Source organism: Lithobates pipiens, unplaced genomic scaffold (assembly GCF_037356315.1).
Source record: "Lithobates pipiens isolate NorthernLeopardFrog02 unplaced genomic scaffold, aLitPip1_a1.2 Scaffold_18, whole genome shotgun sequence".
In the NCBI taxonomy this organism is placed as follows: domain Eukaryota; kingdom Metazoa; phylum Chordata; class Amphibia; order Anura; family Ranidae; genus Lithobates; species Lithobates pipiens.
The window spans coordinates 293,398,682-293,413,366 of record NW_027507758.1 but is presented as its reverse complement, the minus strand read 5'-3'; the positions used below and the strand labels follow the sequence as shown (position 1 = coordinate 293,413,366).

At 48.3% G+C, this 14,685-nt stretch overlaps 1 protein-coding gene across 3 annotated transcripts in view; it reads left to right on the top strand.

Moving 5' to 3' along the window:
- Nucleotides 1-14,685, top strand: part of FIG4 (FIG4 phosphoinositide 5-phosphatase) — a 407,091-nt gene that overhangs the window by 301,273 nt on the left and 91,133 nt on the right. For all 3 annotated transcript variants that reach the window (XM_077487135.1, XM_077487137.1, XM_077487138.1), the window contains one exon: nt 5,723-5,805. In XM_077487135.1, coding sequence (XP_077343261.1) covers nt 5,723-5,805 — 83 coding nt within the window. The remainder of the gene's footprint in view (nt 1-5,722; nt 5,806-14,685) is intronic.

Sequence of the window (14,685 nt, the reverse complement as noted above, 5' to 3'; positions counted from 1 at the left end):
CGGCAAAGTAGATCCGTGCTGTAGCCGTCATTCGGCTATAGCGCAGATCTGATGGGGTTAAAGTTTAAAAATAATATTAATAGTCAAAATTAACTGTTTTTTTTTTTCCAATGTAGCATCAAAAGTTTGTAAGAAGAATGGGGGTGAATAATGTTCACAGGTTATCTGGTAGCTGCAGAGATGGCGCTTATGTATTAAGGAGTTACAGTATGTAACTTCCGCTTTACGATTTTCATTTTTAGCAATTTGCATGTGATTTTTACATGTTGCATAGGGCCAGCCTATTCACTTTAATTGGCTGCCCTATGTGGGTTTGTCACTCGAAAAGACCCTCCTGTTCCTTTTCAGATAGCAAGCTTCACGCAATTTCAAAAGGCACAATTTGCTGTGACAATTGCATAGCATTTGAGTCGCCATTAAGGGATAATGGCACCCAAACACGCATTGCACATTGTGCAGAGATCGCCACATGATTTTGGATAGATTTTGCCCTTGATCCCAAATCCTCAAACAAGTGAAATAAAGTCCACTCCGCAGATGCAGGCAACGATCTTCACATCCGATCTACTTCCTTCTTCCACTACACAAGTATTACAAAGCAGCTTACCAAAAAGTCAGACCCCAGTGACGATGAAGTCGGATCCTTTTTCCATCCGATGAAGTTGGATGGAAGTAGGATCCATCCGACTTCATCGATGGAAGTAGGATCGATGTCGCAAGGCAAAGTAGGATAACAGTCGTACAACAGTCGCATCATACCAGTGTGAATCCGGCCTTACAGATATGACACTTGGGGGTTGCTTTACTAAAACAGGAGAGTGCAAAATCGGGTGCAGCTGTGCATTGTAGCCAATCGGCTTCTAACTTCAGCTTTGTCAATTATGTTTTGACAACAAAAAAAAACTACAAGCTGATTGGTGTCTATGCAGAACTGCACCAGATTTTGCACTTCCAGTTTTAGTAAATCAACCCCATGGCATCTAGGAAAGAGATATTTTGACATTCCCCAGAATCTCACCAGAGGATGATGACATTGCCCTAGCCTATGAGTGGAAGTGGTAAAGTGGAGGTAAAGTAAGTATATTTAGTAACTTTTTCCCATACAGGTTTTTTTCATGCTGCTATTTAGCCTAGTCGATGGGGTCCAATATATTAAGTAAACTTTGCTTTTTACTTTAAGGTCCACTTTAAATTTCATATCATTTGTAACAGGGCTAGGCTTAGCAGCATTGTAATTGCTTGTGCAGCAACAGTATTAAAATCCAGCTCCTTTAGCATCCTATAACTTAACCTGTAAAATATCCACGTCATTCTGAGGCCTTACATTCACGAGCGGTATGTATCGATCATTCTGGAAGTTCTGTGCTACCTGCCAGGGCACAACATGATGAGCTGCTTCTTCTCTCCCTGGGGTTTTACTGTTTTACAAGCTTTTAAATTGGAAGCAGATATTTATGGCCAGTTAAGGAATGAACTATACATGGAATTAGTGGCACTGGGAGACAGAGCAAGCTGATTCGACAGCGCAGAAACTCTTATTTCATACCATATGTGAGTAACACTGGCAAGAATGTCATAAACTGGTGCTGATATACTGGATGGAAAGTGTTGTTAGAACTTGGATTCAAGAGATTGGATTCAAAATGCAGAGATGTTGCTTATCTTGCATGTGAACAATAACATTGGTTGCATTGTAATTAACTCTGCAGAACTCAGATACTGATATTCTTGATGGAAGGTGTTTTTACAGACTTTGATAATAATGAAATGTAAATGGAAGAATAGGGAGTAAGGTCTGACTGATGCATCTTCTATACATTAGTCTTGATTGAATAAATTAAGGAACAATCGGATCAGTGAGAATGCTGTATAATGCTATGTTTTCTCTTCTGGTTGAATGTTCATAGTCTGTTTGTCTCTTCTGTTTTTATGTTCTTAGGTCCTCTTAGGATCAAATGTTCCTAGGGTATTGGGTTATGTTAAATTCACTCTACAAAAGACAGCTTAAATATTGAAAATAACATTTTACACATATTTGCAAACCATTCAGAAGTAATATAATTTGAGACTTTTGTGCAAATGCTCATACATTTACACTACAATAAAAATGGTACTTTAAGTGTTAATTTACAGGCATTAGACAACTAGCGTGCCAGTGAACAATAGTGCAACACTGACCTAAGATCATCCCCATATCCTGCACCTTCAGACCTTATACCAGCTCCAATTCCTGTACCCTCAAATCACAGATCAGCTAAAATTGGTGCACCGTTGGAGACATAGGGATGTTACATTCATACTTGATGCAGCTGGCAATTCCACTAGGAGGAGGAAGAATGTAGGTAGGTGAGCTTCTATATGTAATAACATCCACAGCTGTATGCAGGCCTATGCTGATATTGGAAGGAGGGCTAGCAGCTGTGGAGGTGGGTGAGCCATGGGTGCAGAGAGACAGTCAGTTGTGATGTATTTGTAGGAAGCAGGGGCTCACCAGAGGGTCCTCTAACATACCAGTTTGGGTCTGTGACCATAGCATGGGATGATCTTCCAAGCAGTACGTTAAATGGCAGTGTGTGCATCCATGTCTTAGGTTGCTTATCCCTTCCCTATGCTATTCAAAACTAGGGAAAAGGATTGGAAATTTGGACATTTTTCACTTAGGGGTGTACTCACTTTTGTTGCCAGCAGTTTAGACATTAATGGCTGTGTGTTTTGAGGGGACAGCAAATGTACACTGTAATACAAGCTGTACACTCACTACTTTACATTGTAGCAAAGTATAATTTTTTCAGTGTTGTCACATAAAAGGATATAATAAAATATTTACAAAAAATGTGAGGGGTATACTCTCTCTTTTGTGAGATACTGTACTTTTTATACTTTTCACATGCTCCATCAAAGCACCTAGCTGACCCAAAAAGCTTGTATTCCATAGATTATTTCAATAAAAAAAGGCATAGAGTGTGTCTGTTCTGTTAAGGTACCTACTGTTGTTTCCAACTTTCCATTTAACCAACACCAATTTACAGTTGCCACTCCTTTGAGTTCTCTGTTACAAGTATGGATCCCTTTTGGCAATATTGTCATGGATCCACAGTAATGCTTGTCTGTCAGCTTACCTCTCCAGGTGTTCAGCATAGAGACCAGCTGCCCTTCACCTGGCTGCTTAACCATTTGGCATCCGTAGGCCGTCATATGACGTCCACGGCTTTGTGGGGTTCTATCTGAATGATGCCTGAGGCTACAGACCTCATTCAGATATCGGCATTTTCAGCCTCCGATTCTCTACACCATAAGAACAATCATAGCGGCTGTTCCACCGCCTGATCCTTCTTACAGGTGGCGAAAGAGGATGCCCCCCGCCCTCCGGTGCTTCTACCGACTCACCACAACGATCGGTGAGTTGGACAGAGGATCCGCCGGCCCCGAATGTTGATCATAGAGATTTCTGGCGGACCAGATGGTCGACGGAGTCTCTATAATCGTTGGAGGATGGGCGCGATGTTATGACGTCACGCCCGGCCTCTGCGTTCAAAAAACCGGTGCCGCCTCGGCTGGGAAGCGGTGATCTTTTTTTTTTTTCCCCAGCCTAGTGGTGAGATGTGGGGTCTTATTGACCCCACATCTCACTGTGAAGAGGTCCTGTCATGTCATATTTCTATTACAAGGGATGTTTACATTCCTTGTAATAGGAATAAAAGTGATAATTTTTTTTTTAAAGTGTAAAAATAAGAATTATTATGTAAAATTAACACAAATTTTTTTTTTTAAAGAGCCCCTGTCCCCGTGTTTTTGCACGCAGAAGCGAACGCATACATAAGTCCTGCCCACATATGAAAACGGTGTTCAAAGCACACATGTGAGGTGTCGCCATGAGGTAGAACAAAAGCAAAAATTCAGGCCCTAGACCTCCTCTGTAACTCAAAACACGTAACCATTAAAAAAAAAATGATGGCGCCATTCCACGTGCGTGTGCAATTTTGAAGCGTGACATGTTATGCCGCGTACACACGATCAAACAAGCGGGTGGAAAAGTCCGGCAAACTCAAGTCCGCCGGACAATCCCCCCGTGTGTAGCCTCCGGCATACTTTTTTGACCCGAAAGTACGGCGGTCTTAGAATGTAGTTTTACACTCCAATCTTCCCGCCGGACTCGCATTTCGGTGGACAATCCGGCCGTGTGTGCGCCAGTCCGCCGTACTTTTGAAATGAACGGACTTTTCCCGCCCGGAGAAAAGTCCGCTCATTTCGAGCGGGTCTGCAGGTAGGTGGGGCCCACGAAGGAGACGCCGCTGGCCCCGCCACCTGGTATGGACTTAAAGGGGAACCCCAGCGCCGAAAAAAATCGGCGTGGGGGTCCCCCCAAAGTCCACAACAGACCCTTGTCCGAGCACGCTACCCGGCCGGCCAGGAAAGGAGGGGCGAGCGAGCGCCCCCCCCTCCTGAGCCGTACCAGGCCGCGTGCCCTCAACATGGGGGGTTCCTTGGGGAAAGGGGGGGCCGCGCGGCCCCCCCACCCCAAAGCACCTTGTCCCCATGTTGATGAGGACAAGGGCCTCTTTCCGACAACCCTGGCCGTTGGTTGTCGGGGTCTGCGGGCGGGGGGCTTATCGGAATACGGGAGCCCCCTTTAATAATAATAAGGGGGCCCCGGATACCGGCCCCCCACCCTATGTGAATGAGTATGGGGTACAATGTACCCCTACCCATTCACCTGTAAAATAAAGTAAAAAAAAAACACAACACACAAGATAAAATAGTTTATTGCACAGCTCCGGGGGTCTTCCGTCTTCGGGGGTCTTCTCGCTGGACTCCTCCGCTATCTTCTTGTAGCTCTTTTACTAGCAGAGGAGCCCGGCATTCTTCTTCGTCGCCACGGCCTCTTCTTCCGACTTCGGGGGTCTTGTCCCCCTCTTCGGTTCTTCTGCCGGGCCACCGCGCCTTCTTCTAGCTCTTTTACAGGCGGTGGTCTTCTATCGCCGCCGCTGTCGCCGCCGCCTTCCATTCTTCTGTTCTTCTCTTCTTCTTCAGATGTTGCCTCGCCGAGTCCCCCGCTCACAATGACGGGGACCGGGCATGCGGCGACTTATATAGGGACAAGGGGCGGGGTCTTCGGTGGATGTCACATGGGTTCATGTCACATGGGTTGATGTCACATGGTGACCCCGCCCCCTTACGATGTCACATTCCCAGAATACCTGCTCTCCATATTCACCTAGAGCTCCATCCACTGCAGTCAGCCACTTGCAGTCAGCAAGGTCCACTACCTTGCGGTGCACTCCTGACCCCAACGGGGTGCATCTGTCTACTGGACTCAGGTGATCTGACAAATACTTTATTACTAAGTTGCAGTTTATGGACTACAAGCTGCATGTGAATTTATTGACAAATTACAGTAGATGTCAACATAAAATCGACGCCATCGAATTAAAACTGTATGTTACTTGTGTCAATATCTGTATAAATAAAACAGATTAAAAATTAGAATCTTCTGCAAAAAAAATATGTTTTTTCTGTTGCATCTAATGATCATTTTCAAGTGAAAAGTGAATCTGGCTTTCAGGGAAATGTAAGACTACTAAGAGATCATCTCATTTCTGATTGAACATACATAATAGACTTGCTTTAATATTTACATTTTCTTTTCTTTTTAAATCTTCTTCTCCCATGTATTTTTAGCATTGAATTAATGATAGAATTAAAAATTCTGCTTTTCATTTAGACAACATCTCAGTCAACAAAAGAAACATATGGCATTAATCTCTCAGAAGCTCCTTCAGAGACTGATCTACAAATATACACAAGGTAATGATATATAGTATGCCACAGTTATAAGATATGATTTGTGTCATAGTATTGTTTATTAAAATATCTGGTCATTTATGCATTAGTGATTTTTGTGTAGCCCTTCTAACCATTCACAGGTAGTGTTAACAAACAAAGATCTGTAAAATCATAATTGGTAATTCTTATGTGTAGTATCCCATAAAAAAATAATCTGGATTAATCTTTTACTGTTCTAATTTCCAATTGGTCCCGCTAAGAGCTACCACTTAAAGCGGTTGTATACCCGCTTTGTTATTTTTACGCATGCTCTCTGAAGGTCCGGCATATCTTGCTGGATCTTCAGAGCTTCTTAACGAAACTGAGATCTCCCGCCAGCATGCGACATTGCCACTCACAGCGCCAGAGCCCCCGAACTCGGAAGAAAGGCCTAGGTAACATGTCAGCCCTCTCAGCGGTGACCGGGCCCCACTGGGAGGGCTTCATTCTAAGGTAAGTATTTCATAATGTGCTAGTATGTGATGCATGCTAGCACATTATGGCTTTTTCTTGCAGGTTTGACCAGAGCATTTTTTGCAAGTTGGCACTGCGCTGCTTTAACTGGCAATTGTGCGGTCATGCAGTGCTGTACTCAAACAAAATTTACGTTCTTTTTTTCCCACAAATAGAGCTTTCTTTATGTGGTATTTGATCACCACTGGGATTTTTATTTTTTTGCGATATAAACAAATAAACAATGAAAATTTTGAAAAAAAAAAAGATATTTTCTACTTTTTTGTTATATTTCAGTAAATAAGGGAAGTACGGGCGCTGCAGAAGTGGTGGGCTGCCAATCAGGATTTACAAGCGCATCAGGAAGGGCACTATGGGCACTATGGGCCTGCATTTGAATTCTTGGTGGCTGCGGGACACTACTTGTGCTAGCCACCACACCAGCTTGAACTGCACGCATGGGACTCACCACATCACCAAGTGTTACTCCAGTGCTACTTTGTCTACGACCAGGATGTAATAGGCCACCGGTGCTCGTCAGTTCACCAGAAGGTAGAGCAGCACTAGTACCGGCATTCTGCTGCATACGAGAACCATGCTATTGCTGTACCTCAGTAACAGGGGAAAAGGGTCGGGTATGCCTGACTAGTGATGGACGAACTTCCGACGGGACGTTTCGCGAACGCGAAACGCGAACGGACACAAACGTTCGCGAAAACGACCGTTCGCCGCGGGCTCCATTGACTTCAATGGGAGGCGAATTTCGCAAACCTTTAGGTCGAATTTGCGGCCACGGGGTAATTATTAGGGGGTAGCACGTAGTCCCACCACCTGGACAATAGCATAATACATGTATGAGGTGAATTTGGGATCGATAACTACAAGCATTTTTTTTTTATTTGGGAAATTGTTCTGACAATTCAGGACTATGGAGCTAATGAAGGCAATGGAGGAGAGGGAAGGTCAGGGACCAGGGTAGGCAAACAAGAGGGTGCAGGAGATACAGAGCACTGACAGCAGCACCGTAATACAGAGCACTGACATCAGCACCGTGACATACAGCGCTGACAGCAGCTCCGTGACATACAGCGCTGACAGCAGCTCCGTGACATACAGCGCTGACAGCAGCTCCGTGACATACAGCGCTGACAGCAGCTCCGTGACATACAGCGCTGACAGCAGCTCCGTGACATACAGCGCTGACAGCAGCTCCGTGACATACAGCGCTGACAGCAGCACCGTGACATACAGCGCTGACAGCAGCTCCGTGACATACAGCGCTGACAGCAGCTCCGTGACATACAGCGCTGACAGCAGCTCCGTGACATACAGCGCTGACAGCAGCTCCGTGACATACAGCGCTGACAGCAGCTCCGTGACATACAGCGCTGACAGCAGCTCCGTGACATACAGCGCTGACAGCAGCTCCGTGACATACAGCGCTGACAGCAGCTCCGTGACATACAGCGCTGACAGCAGCTCCGTGACATACAGCGCTGACAGCAGCTCCGTGACATACAGCGCTGACAGCAGCACCGTGACATACAGCGCTGACAGCAGCTCCGTGACATACAGCGCTGACAGCAGCTCCGTGACATACAGCGCTGACAGCAGCTCCGTGACATACAGCACTGACAGCAGCTCCGTGACATACAGCGCTGACAGCAGCTCCGTGACATACAGCGCTGACAGCAGCACCGTGACATACAGCGCTGACAGCAGCTCCGTGACATACAGCGCTGACAGCAGCTCCGTGACATACAGCGCTGACAGCAGCTCCGTGACATACAGCGCTGACAGCAGCTCCGTGACATACAGCGCTGACAGCAGCTCCGTGACATACAGCGCTGACAGCAGCTCCGTGACATACAGCGCTGACAGCAGCTCCGTGACATACAGCGCTGACAGCAGCTCCGTGACATACAGCGCTGACAGCAGCTCCGTGACATACAGCGCTGACAGCAGCTCCGTGACATACAGCGCTGACAGCAGCTCCGTGACATACAGCGCTGACAGCAGCACCGTAAGCAGCCCCAGGAGGAAGTCAGCACAGCACAGGGATGGTGTGATCCCCTCATAATAAGAACCCCCAGGAGGAAGTCAGCACAGCACAGGGATGGTGGGAGCCCCTCATAATAAGAACACCCAGGAGGAAGTCAGCACAGCACAGGGATGGTGGGAACCCCTCATAATAAGCAGCCCCAGTAGAAATATGACACCGCTCAACCTCTTCAAAGAGGAGGGTAGGGGCATATAGTACGGTGTGCTTTTTTGGGTCAGGGAAGTGAGCCAAATGAATTAAGAAGGTCTGTGTGCTTGATTCCAAAAATTGTTTATAGACATATACATGGTCTACTGATCACATGTGTTGAATTCCTCCGAGATCCATGCCTCATTCATTTTTAGAAATGTGAGGTAGTTAACACTGTGGTGAGCTAGGCGAGTACGCTTATCGGTCACAATCCCCCCTGCTGCGCTGAACGTCCTTTCGGACAGGACACTGGATGAGGGGCAAGCCAACAGTTCGATTGCAAATTGGGCAAGCTCTGGCCAGAGGTCAAGCCTGCCCACCCAGTAGTCTAGGGGTTCATCACTCCTCAGAGCGTCCACATCGGCCGTTAACCCAATGTAGTCGGACACCTGACGGTCTAGGCGTTCCCTGATGCTGGATCCGGATGACACCTGTCGATGGGTCGGCTGAAAGAATGACCTCATATCCGAAGTCACCAACACATCTTCAAACCGGCCTCTTCTTGCAGGCGCTGTTGGATTGGTACCCGCAAATCCTTCTCTGGGAGTGGGAATTGCTCCTCTGCCAGCGCACGCAAAAGCAGAATGCAGCATTTCTCGAAGCAAGGCCTGGAAGTGCTGCATTCTGACAGCCCTCTGCGACGGCGGTAACATTTCCGCCATTTTGTGTTTGTACCGGGGGTCTAAGTACGTTGCCACCCAGTACTGGTCCTTGACCCTCATGCTTTTTATACGGGGGTCCCTATTAAAACACTGGAGCATGAAGGCCCCCATTTGCACTAAAGTGGAAGCGGTGTGGTGGCCTGGCTCCTGCTCATCATCCAGGATAATGTCGTCCTCTTCATTCTCCTCTCCCCATCCTCGCACAACAGGGATCCCAGAAAGGTTTAAAGCATGCTCTTCTTGCTCCTGCTCATCCGCCCCGGCACCATCCTCCTCTGACTCCTCATCAGACTCCTGTTGTTGACTTGTCTCAGATAGAGTAGCCCCCCCTGGGAATTCATCCAGCATTGCGACTTCCTCATCTTCCCGCTCCTGCTCCTCCACAGCCTGATCAATGACACGACGCAATGCACGCTCCAGAAAGAAGGCATAAGGTACCATGTCACTGATGGCGCCATGGCTGCGACTGACCAGTTTGGTGATCTCCTCAAATGGCCGCAGAAGTCTGCATGTGTCGCGCATGAGCAGCCACTGGCGCGGTGAAAAAAAACCCAGCTCCCCAGAACCGTTTCTTTCGCAGAGTTCATACAGGTAGACGTTAACTGCACGTTTCTGCTGGAGCAGCCTATCAAGCATATAGAAGGTTGAGTTCCATCGCGTCGGGCAATCGCAAATAAGACGTCTGACCGGCAGATGGTGTCGCCGCTGAATGTCAGCAAGGCGAGCCATGGCCGTGTAAGATCTTCTGAAATGGGCCGAGATTTTCCTTGCCTGCCGCAAGATGTCCTGGACCCCAGGGTATTTGACAAGGAATCGCTGCACGACCAAGTTTAAGACGTGTGCCATGCACGGCACGTGCGTGATTTTGCCCTGTTTCAATGCGCTAAGCAGATTGGCACCGTTGTCACACACCACTTTACCAACTGTCAAATTGAGCGGTGTTAGCCACTCATCTGCCTGTGAACGCAAAGCTGAAAGGAGTGCCGGGCCAGTGTGGCTCTTTGCTTCCAGGCACAACAGACGCAGCACGGCATGGCAACGTCTCACCTGGCATGTGGAATAGGTTCTGGGGAGCTTGGGCGGTGCAGTGGAAGAGACGCTAGCAGCGGAAAAGGAGGAGGCAGCTGAGGAGGAGAGGGAGGAGGATGGAGTAGGAGGAGGAGAAGAAGAGTCAGGCCTGCATGCAATCCGTGGCGGTAAAACCAAATCTACACGGGTGCCACGGGTTACATGCTTGACGGCCGTCAGAAGGTTCACCCAGTGGGCAGTAAAACTGATATACCTTCCCTGCCCGTGTTTGCTAGACCACGTGTCTGTGGTCAGATGTATCTTGGCACCGACACTGTGTGCCAGAGATACATTCACTTGCCGCTGAACATGGCCATATAGCTCTGGGATGCCCTTCTCTGAGAAATACTTCCTTCCTGGGACCTTCCATTGTGGTGTTCCAATGGCCACAAATTTGCGAAAGGCCTCCGAGTCCACCAGTTTATATGGCAGTAGTTGGCGGGCTATGAGTTCTGACAAGCCAGCCGCCAACCGTTGGGCAAGAGGGTTATCCGGCGTCATCATTTTTTTACGCTCAAACATTAGGCCCACGGAAGCCTGCCTTTTTGCAGAAAAATGTGAGCTTGGCGTGATGGAAGGTGGAGTGGAGGACAATTGTGAGGAGAGAGGAGAAGGAGAAGTAGAAGACGAGGCTGGACGGTGAGAGCCTGCAGTGTGGCTTTGTGTGTTCCGTTGCTCCCACTGGGCTCGGTGATGGCTGCTCATGTGCCTTCTTAAGGCGGTCGTCCCTAGGTGAGTATTGGGCTTACCGCGACTAACGCGTTGACTGCAAAGATTGCAGATGGCAACGCTATTGTCAGCAGCGGACACGTTAAAAAAAGCCCACACTGCGGAGCCATGTGCCGGTGTCCTGGGAGCGCCAGATGTGACCGTACATGGTCGATGACTCGCTCCTGATACATTTGCAGTCTGCTTTGTCCCTGCTGTGCAATGTAAGTCATTGCTGCTTCTCCTCCCTATCTGCTGGTCCATATCTCCCTCTGAACTCCCCTCCTCTTCCTCTCTTGTGGGCACCCACGTGACATCACTAGACACGTCATCATCAACGTCACCTTCCCCACCGCTATAAGTAGAGTAGGCAGCAACACCGGGGACCAACCTCCTCCTTGGGCTGATCTGGGTACTGGCGTCAGACTGCTGAGTAGCGCTTGTTGCTACCTCCTCTTCCTGATCCAATACCAAGAGTGGCTGCGCATCAGAAATGTCCTCTTGATATGGATCGGAAAATAATTCCAGTGACTCAAGCGGAAGGTATGTGGTGGTGGTGGTGGTGGTCGTGTTGTTGGTGGTAGTGTCTTTGGGGGTGCACATAGCAGAGAGTGAAGAAGAGGGTGCAGATCGAGAGGATGAGGAGGGTGCAGAAGAGTAAGGCTGAGCGAGCCACTCAACCAAGTCTGGTGCATCCTTTAAAGTAATTGAACGCACCTTCTGCAACTTCCCACTTTGGCTCAAGCCTGTTGCTCCTGCCCTACCCCTACCACCCCTGCGGAAGGGCCTGCCTCTTCCTCTGCATGTCATTTTTTAAATGACCCTGTGACAAAACTCTTAGTCCCTATACCGCTGAAGGACTGCTGCAGTATAGGTGAGCGGTCAGCAGTGGTGCACGTCAACCCTATCTATTGTGGACCTATAGCGGTCCTTACAGAACAGCAGACTGTACCGCACTCAAGCCTATGTACCGTAGCACCCTATACCAAGTTACCAGTCCTTATAAGAACTTTTGTGGACCAAGCAGGTTGTGTATTAGTGTTTAGCAGACTGTACGTCAGTCCCTATACCGCTGAAGGACTGCTGCAGTATAGGGCAGCGGTCAGCAGTAGTGCACGGCAACCCTATGTATTGTGGACCGATAGCGGTCCTTACAGAACAGCAGACTGTACCGCACTCAAGCCTATGTACCGTAGCACCCTATACCAAGTTACCAGTCCTTATAAGAACTTTTGTGGAACAAGCAGGTTGTGTGTTAGTGATTAGCAGACTGTACGTCAGTCCCTATACCGCTGAAGGACTGCTGCAGTATAGGTGAGCGGTCAGCAGTGGTGCACGTCAACCCTATCTATTGTGGACCGATAGCGGTCCTTACAGAACAGCAGACTGTACCGCACTCAAGCCTATGTACCGTAGCACCCTATACCAAGTTACCAGTCCTTATAAGAACTTTTGTGGACCAAGCAGGTTGTGTGTTAGTGTTTAGCAGACTGTACGTCAGTCCCTATACCGCTGAAGGACTGCTGCAGTATAGGGCAGCGGTCAGCAGTAGTGCACGGCAACCCTATGTATTGTGGACCGATAGCGGTCCTTACAGAACAGCAGACTGTACCGCACTCAAGCCTATGTACCGTAGCACCCTATACCAAGTTACCAGTCCTTATAAGAACTTTTGTGGAACAAGCAGGTTGTGTGTTAGTGATTAGCAGACTGTACGTCAGTCCCTATACCGCTGAAGGACTGCTGCAGTATAGGGCAGCGGTCAGCAGTGGTGCACGTCAACCCTATCTATTGTGGACCGATAGCGGTCCTTACAGAACAGCAGACTGTACCGCACTCAAGCCTATGTACCGTAGCACCCTATACCAAGTTACCAGTCCTTATAAGAACTTTTGTGGAACAAGCAGGTTGTGTGTTAGTGATTAGCAGACTGTACGTCAGTCCCTATACCGCTGAAGGACTGCTGCAGTATAGGTGAGCGGTCAGCAGTGGTGCACGTCAACCCTATCTATTGTGGACCGATAGCGGTCCTTACAGAACAGCAGACTGTACCGCACTCAAGCCTATGTACCGTAGCACCCTATACCAAGTTACCAGTCCTTATAAGAACTTTTGTGGACCAAGCAGGTTGTGTATTAGTGTTTAGCAGACTGTACGTCAGTCCCTATACCGCTGAAGGACTGCTGCAGTATAGGGCAGCGGTCAGCAGTAGTGCACGGCAACCCTATGTATTGTGGACCGATAGCGGTCCTTACAGAACAGCAGACTGTAACGCACTCAGGCCTATGTACCGTAGCACCCTATACCAAGTTACCAGTCCTTATAAGAACTTTTGTGGACCAAGCAGGTTGTGTGTTAGTGATTAGCAGACTGTACGTCAGTCCCTATACCAATGAAGGACTGCTGCAGTATAGGGCAGCGGTCAGCAGTAGTGCACGGCAACCCTATGTATTGTGGACCGATAGCGGTCCTTACAGAACAGCAGACTGTAACGCACTCAGGCCTATGTACCGTAGCACCCTATACCAAGTTACCAGTCCTTATAAGAACTTTTGTGGAACAAGCAGGTTGTGTGTTAGTGATTAGCAGACTGTACGTCAGTCCCTATACCGCTGAAGGACTGCTGCAGTATAGGTGAGCGGTCAGCAGTGGTGCACGTCAACCCTATCTATTGTGGACCGATAGCGGTCCTTACAGAACAGCAGACTGTACCGCACTCAAGCCTATGTACCGTAGCACCCTATACCAAGTTACCAGTCCTTATAAGAACTTTTGTGGACCAAGCAGGTTGTGTATTAGTGTTTAGCAGACTGTACGTCAGTCCCTATACCGCTGAAGGACTGCTGCAGTATAGGGCAGCGGTCAGCAGTAGTGCACGGCAACCCTATGTATTGTGGACCGATAGCGGTCCTTACAGAACAGCAGACTGTAACGCACTCAGGCCTATGTACCGTAGCACCCTATACCAAGTTACCAGTCCTTATAAGAACTTTTGTGGACCAAGCAGGTTGTGTGTTAGTGATTAGCAGACTGTACGTCAGTCCCTATACCAATGAAGGACTGCTGCAGTATAGGGCAGCGGTCAGCAGTAGTGCACGGCAACCCTATGTATTGTGGACCGATAGCGGTCCTTACAGAACAGCAGACTGTAACGCACTCAGGCCTATGTACCGTAGCACCCTATACCAAGTTACCAGTCCTTATAAGAACTTTTGTGGACCAAGCAGGTTGTGTGTTAGTGATTAGCAGACTGTACGTCAGTCCCTATACCAATGAAGGACTGCTGCAGTATAGGGCAGCGGTCAGCAGTAGTGCACGGCAACCCTATGTATTGTGGACCGATAGCGGTCCTTACAGAACAGCAGACTGTACTGCACTCAGGCCTATGTACCGTAGCACCCTATACCAAGTTACCAGTCCTTATAAGAACTTTTGTGGACCAAGCAGGTTGTGTGTTAGTGATTAGCAGACTGTACGTCAGTCCCTATACCAATGAAGGACTGCTGCAGTATAGGGCAGCGGTCAGCAGTAGTGCACGGCAACCCTATGTATTGTGGACCGATAGCGGTCCTTACAGAACAGCAGACTGTAACGCACTCAGGCCTATGTACCGTAGCACCCTATACCAAGTTACCAGTCCTTATAAGAACTTTTGTGGACCAAGCAGGTTGTGTGTTAGTGATTAGCAGACTGTACGTCAGTCCCTATACCAATGAAGGA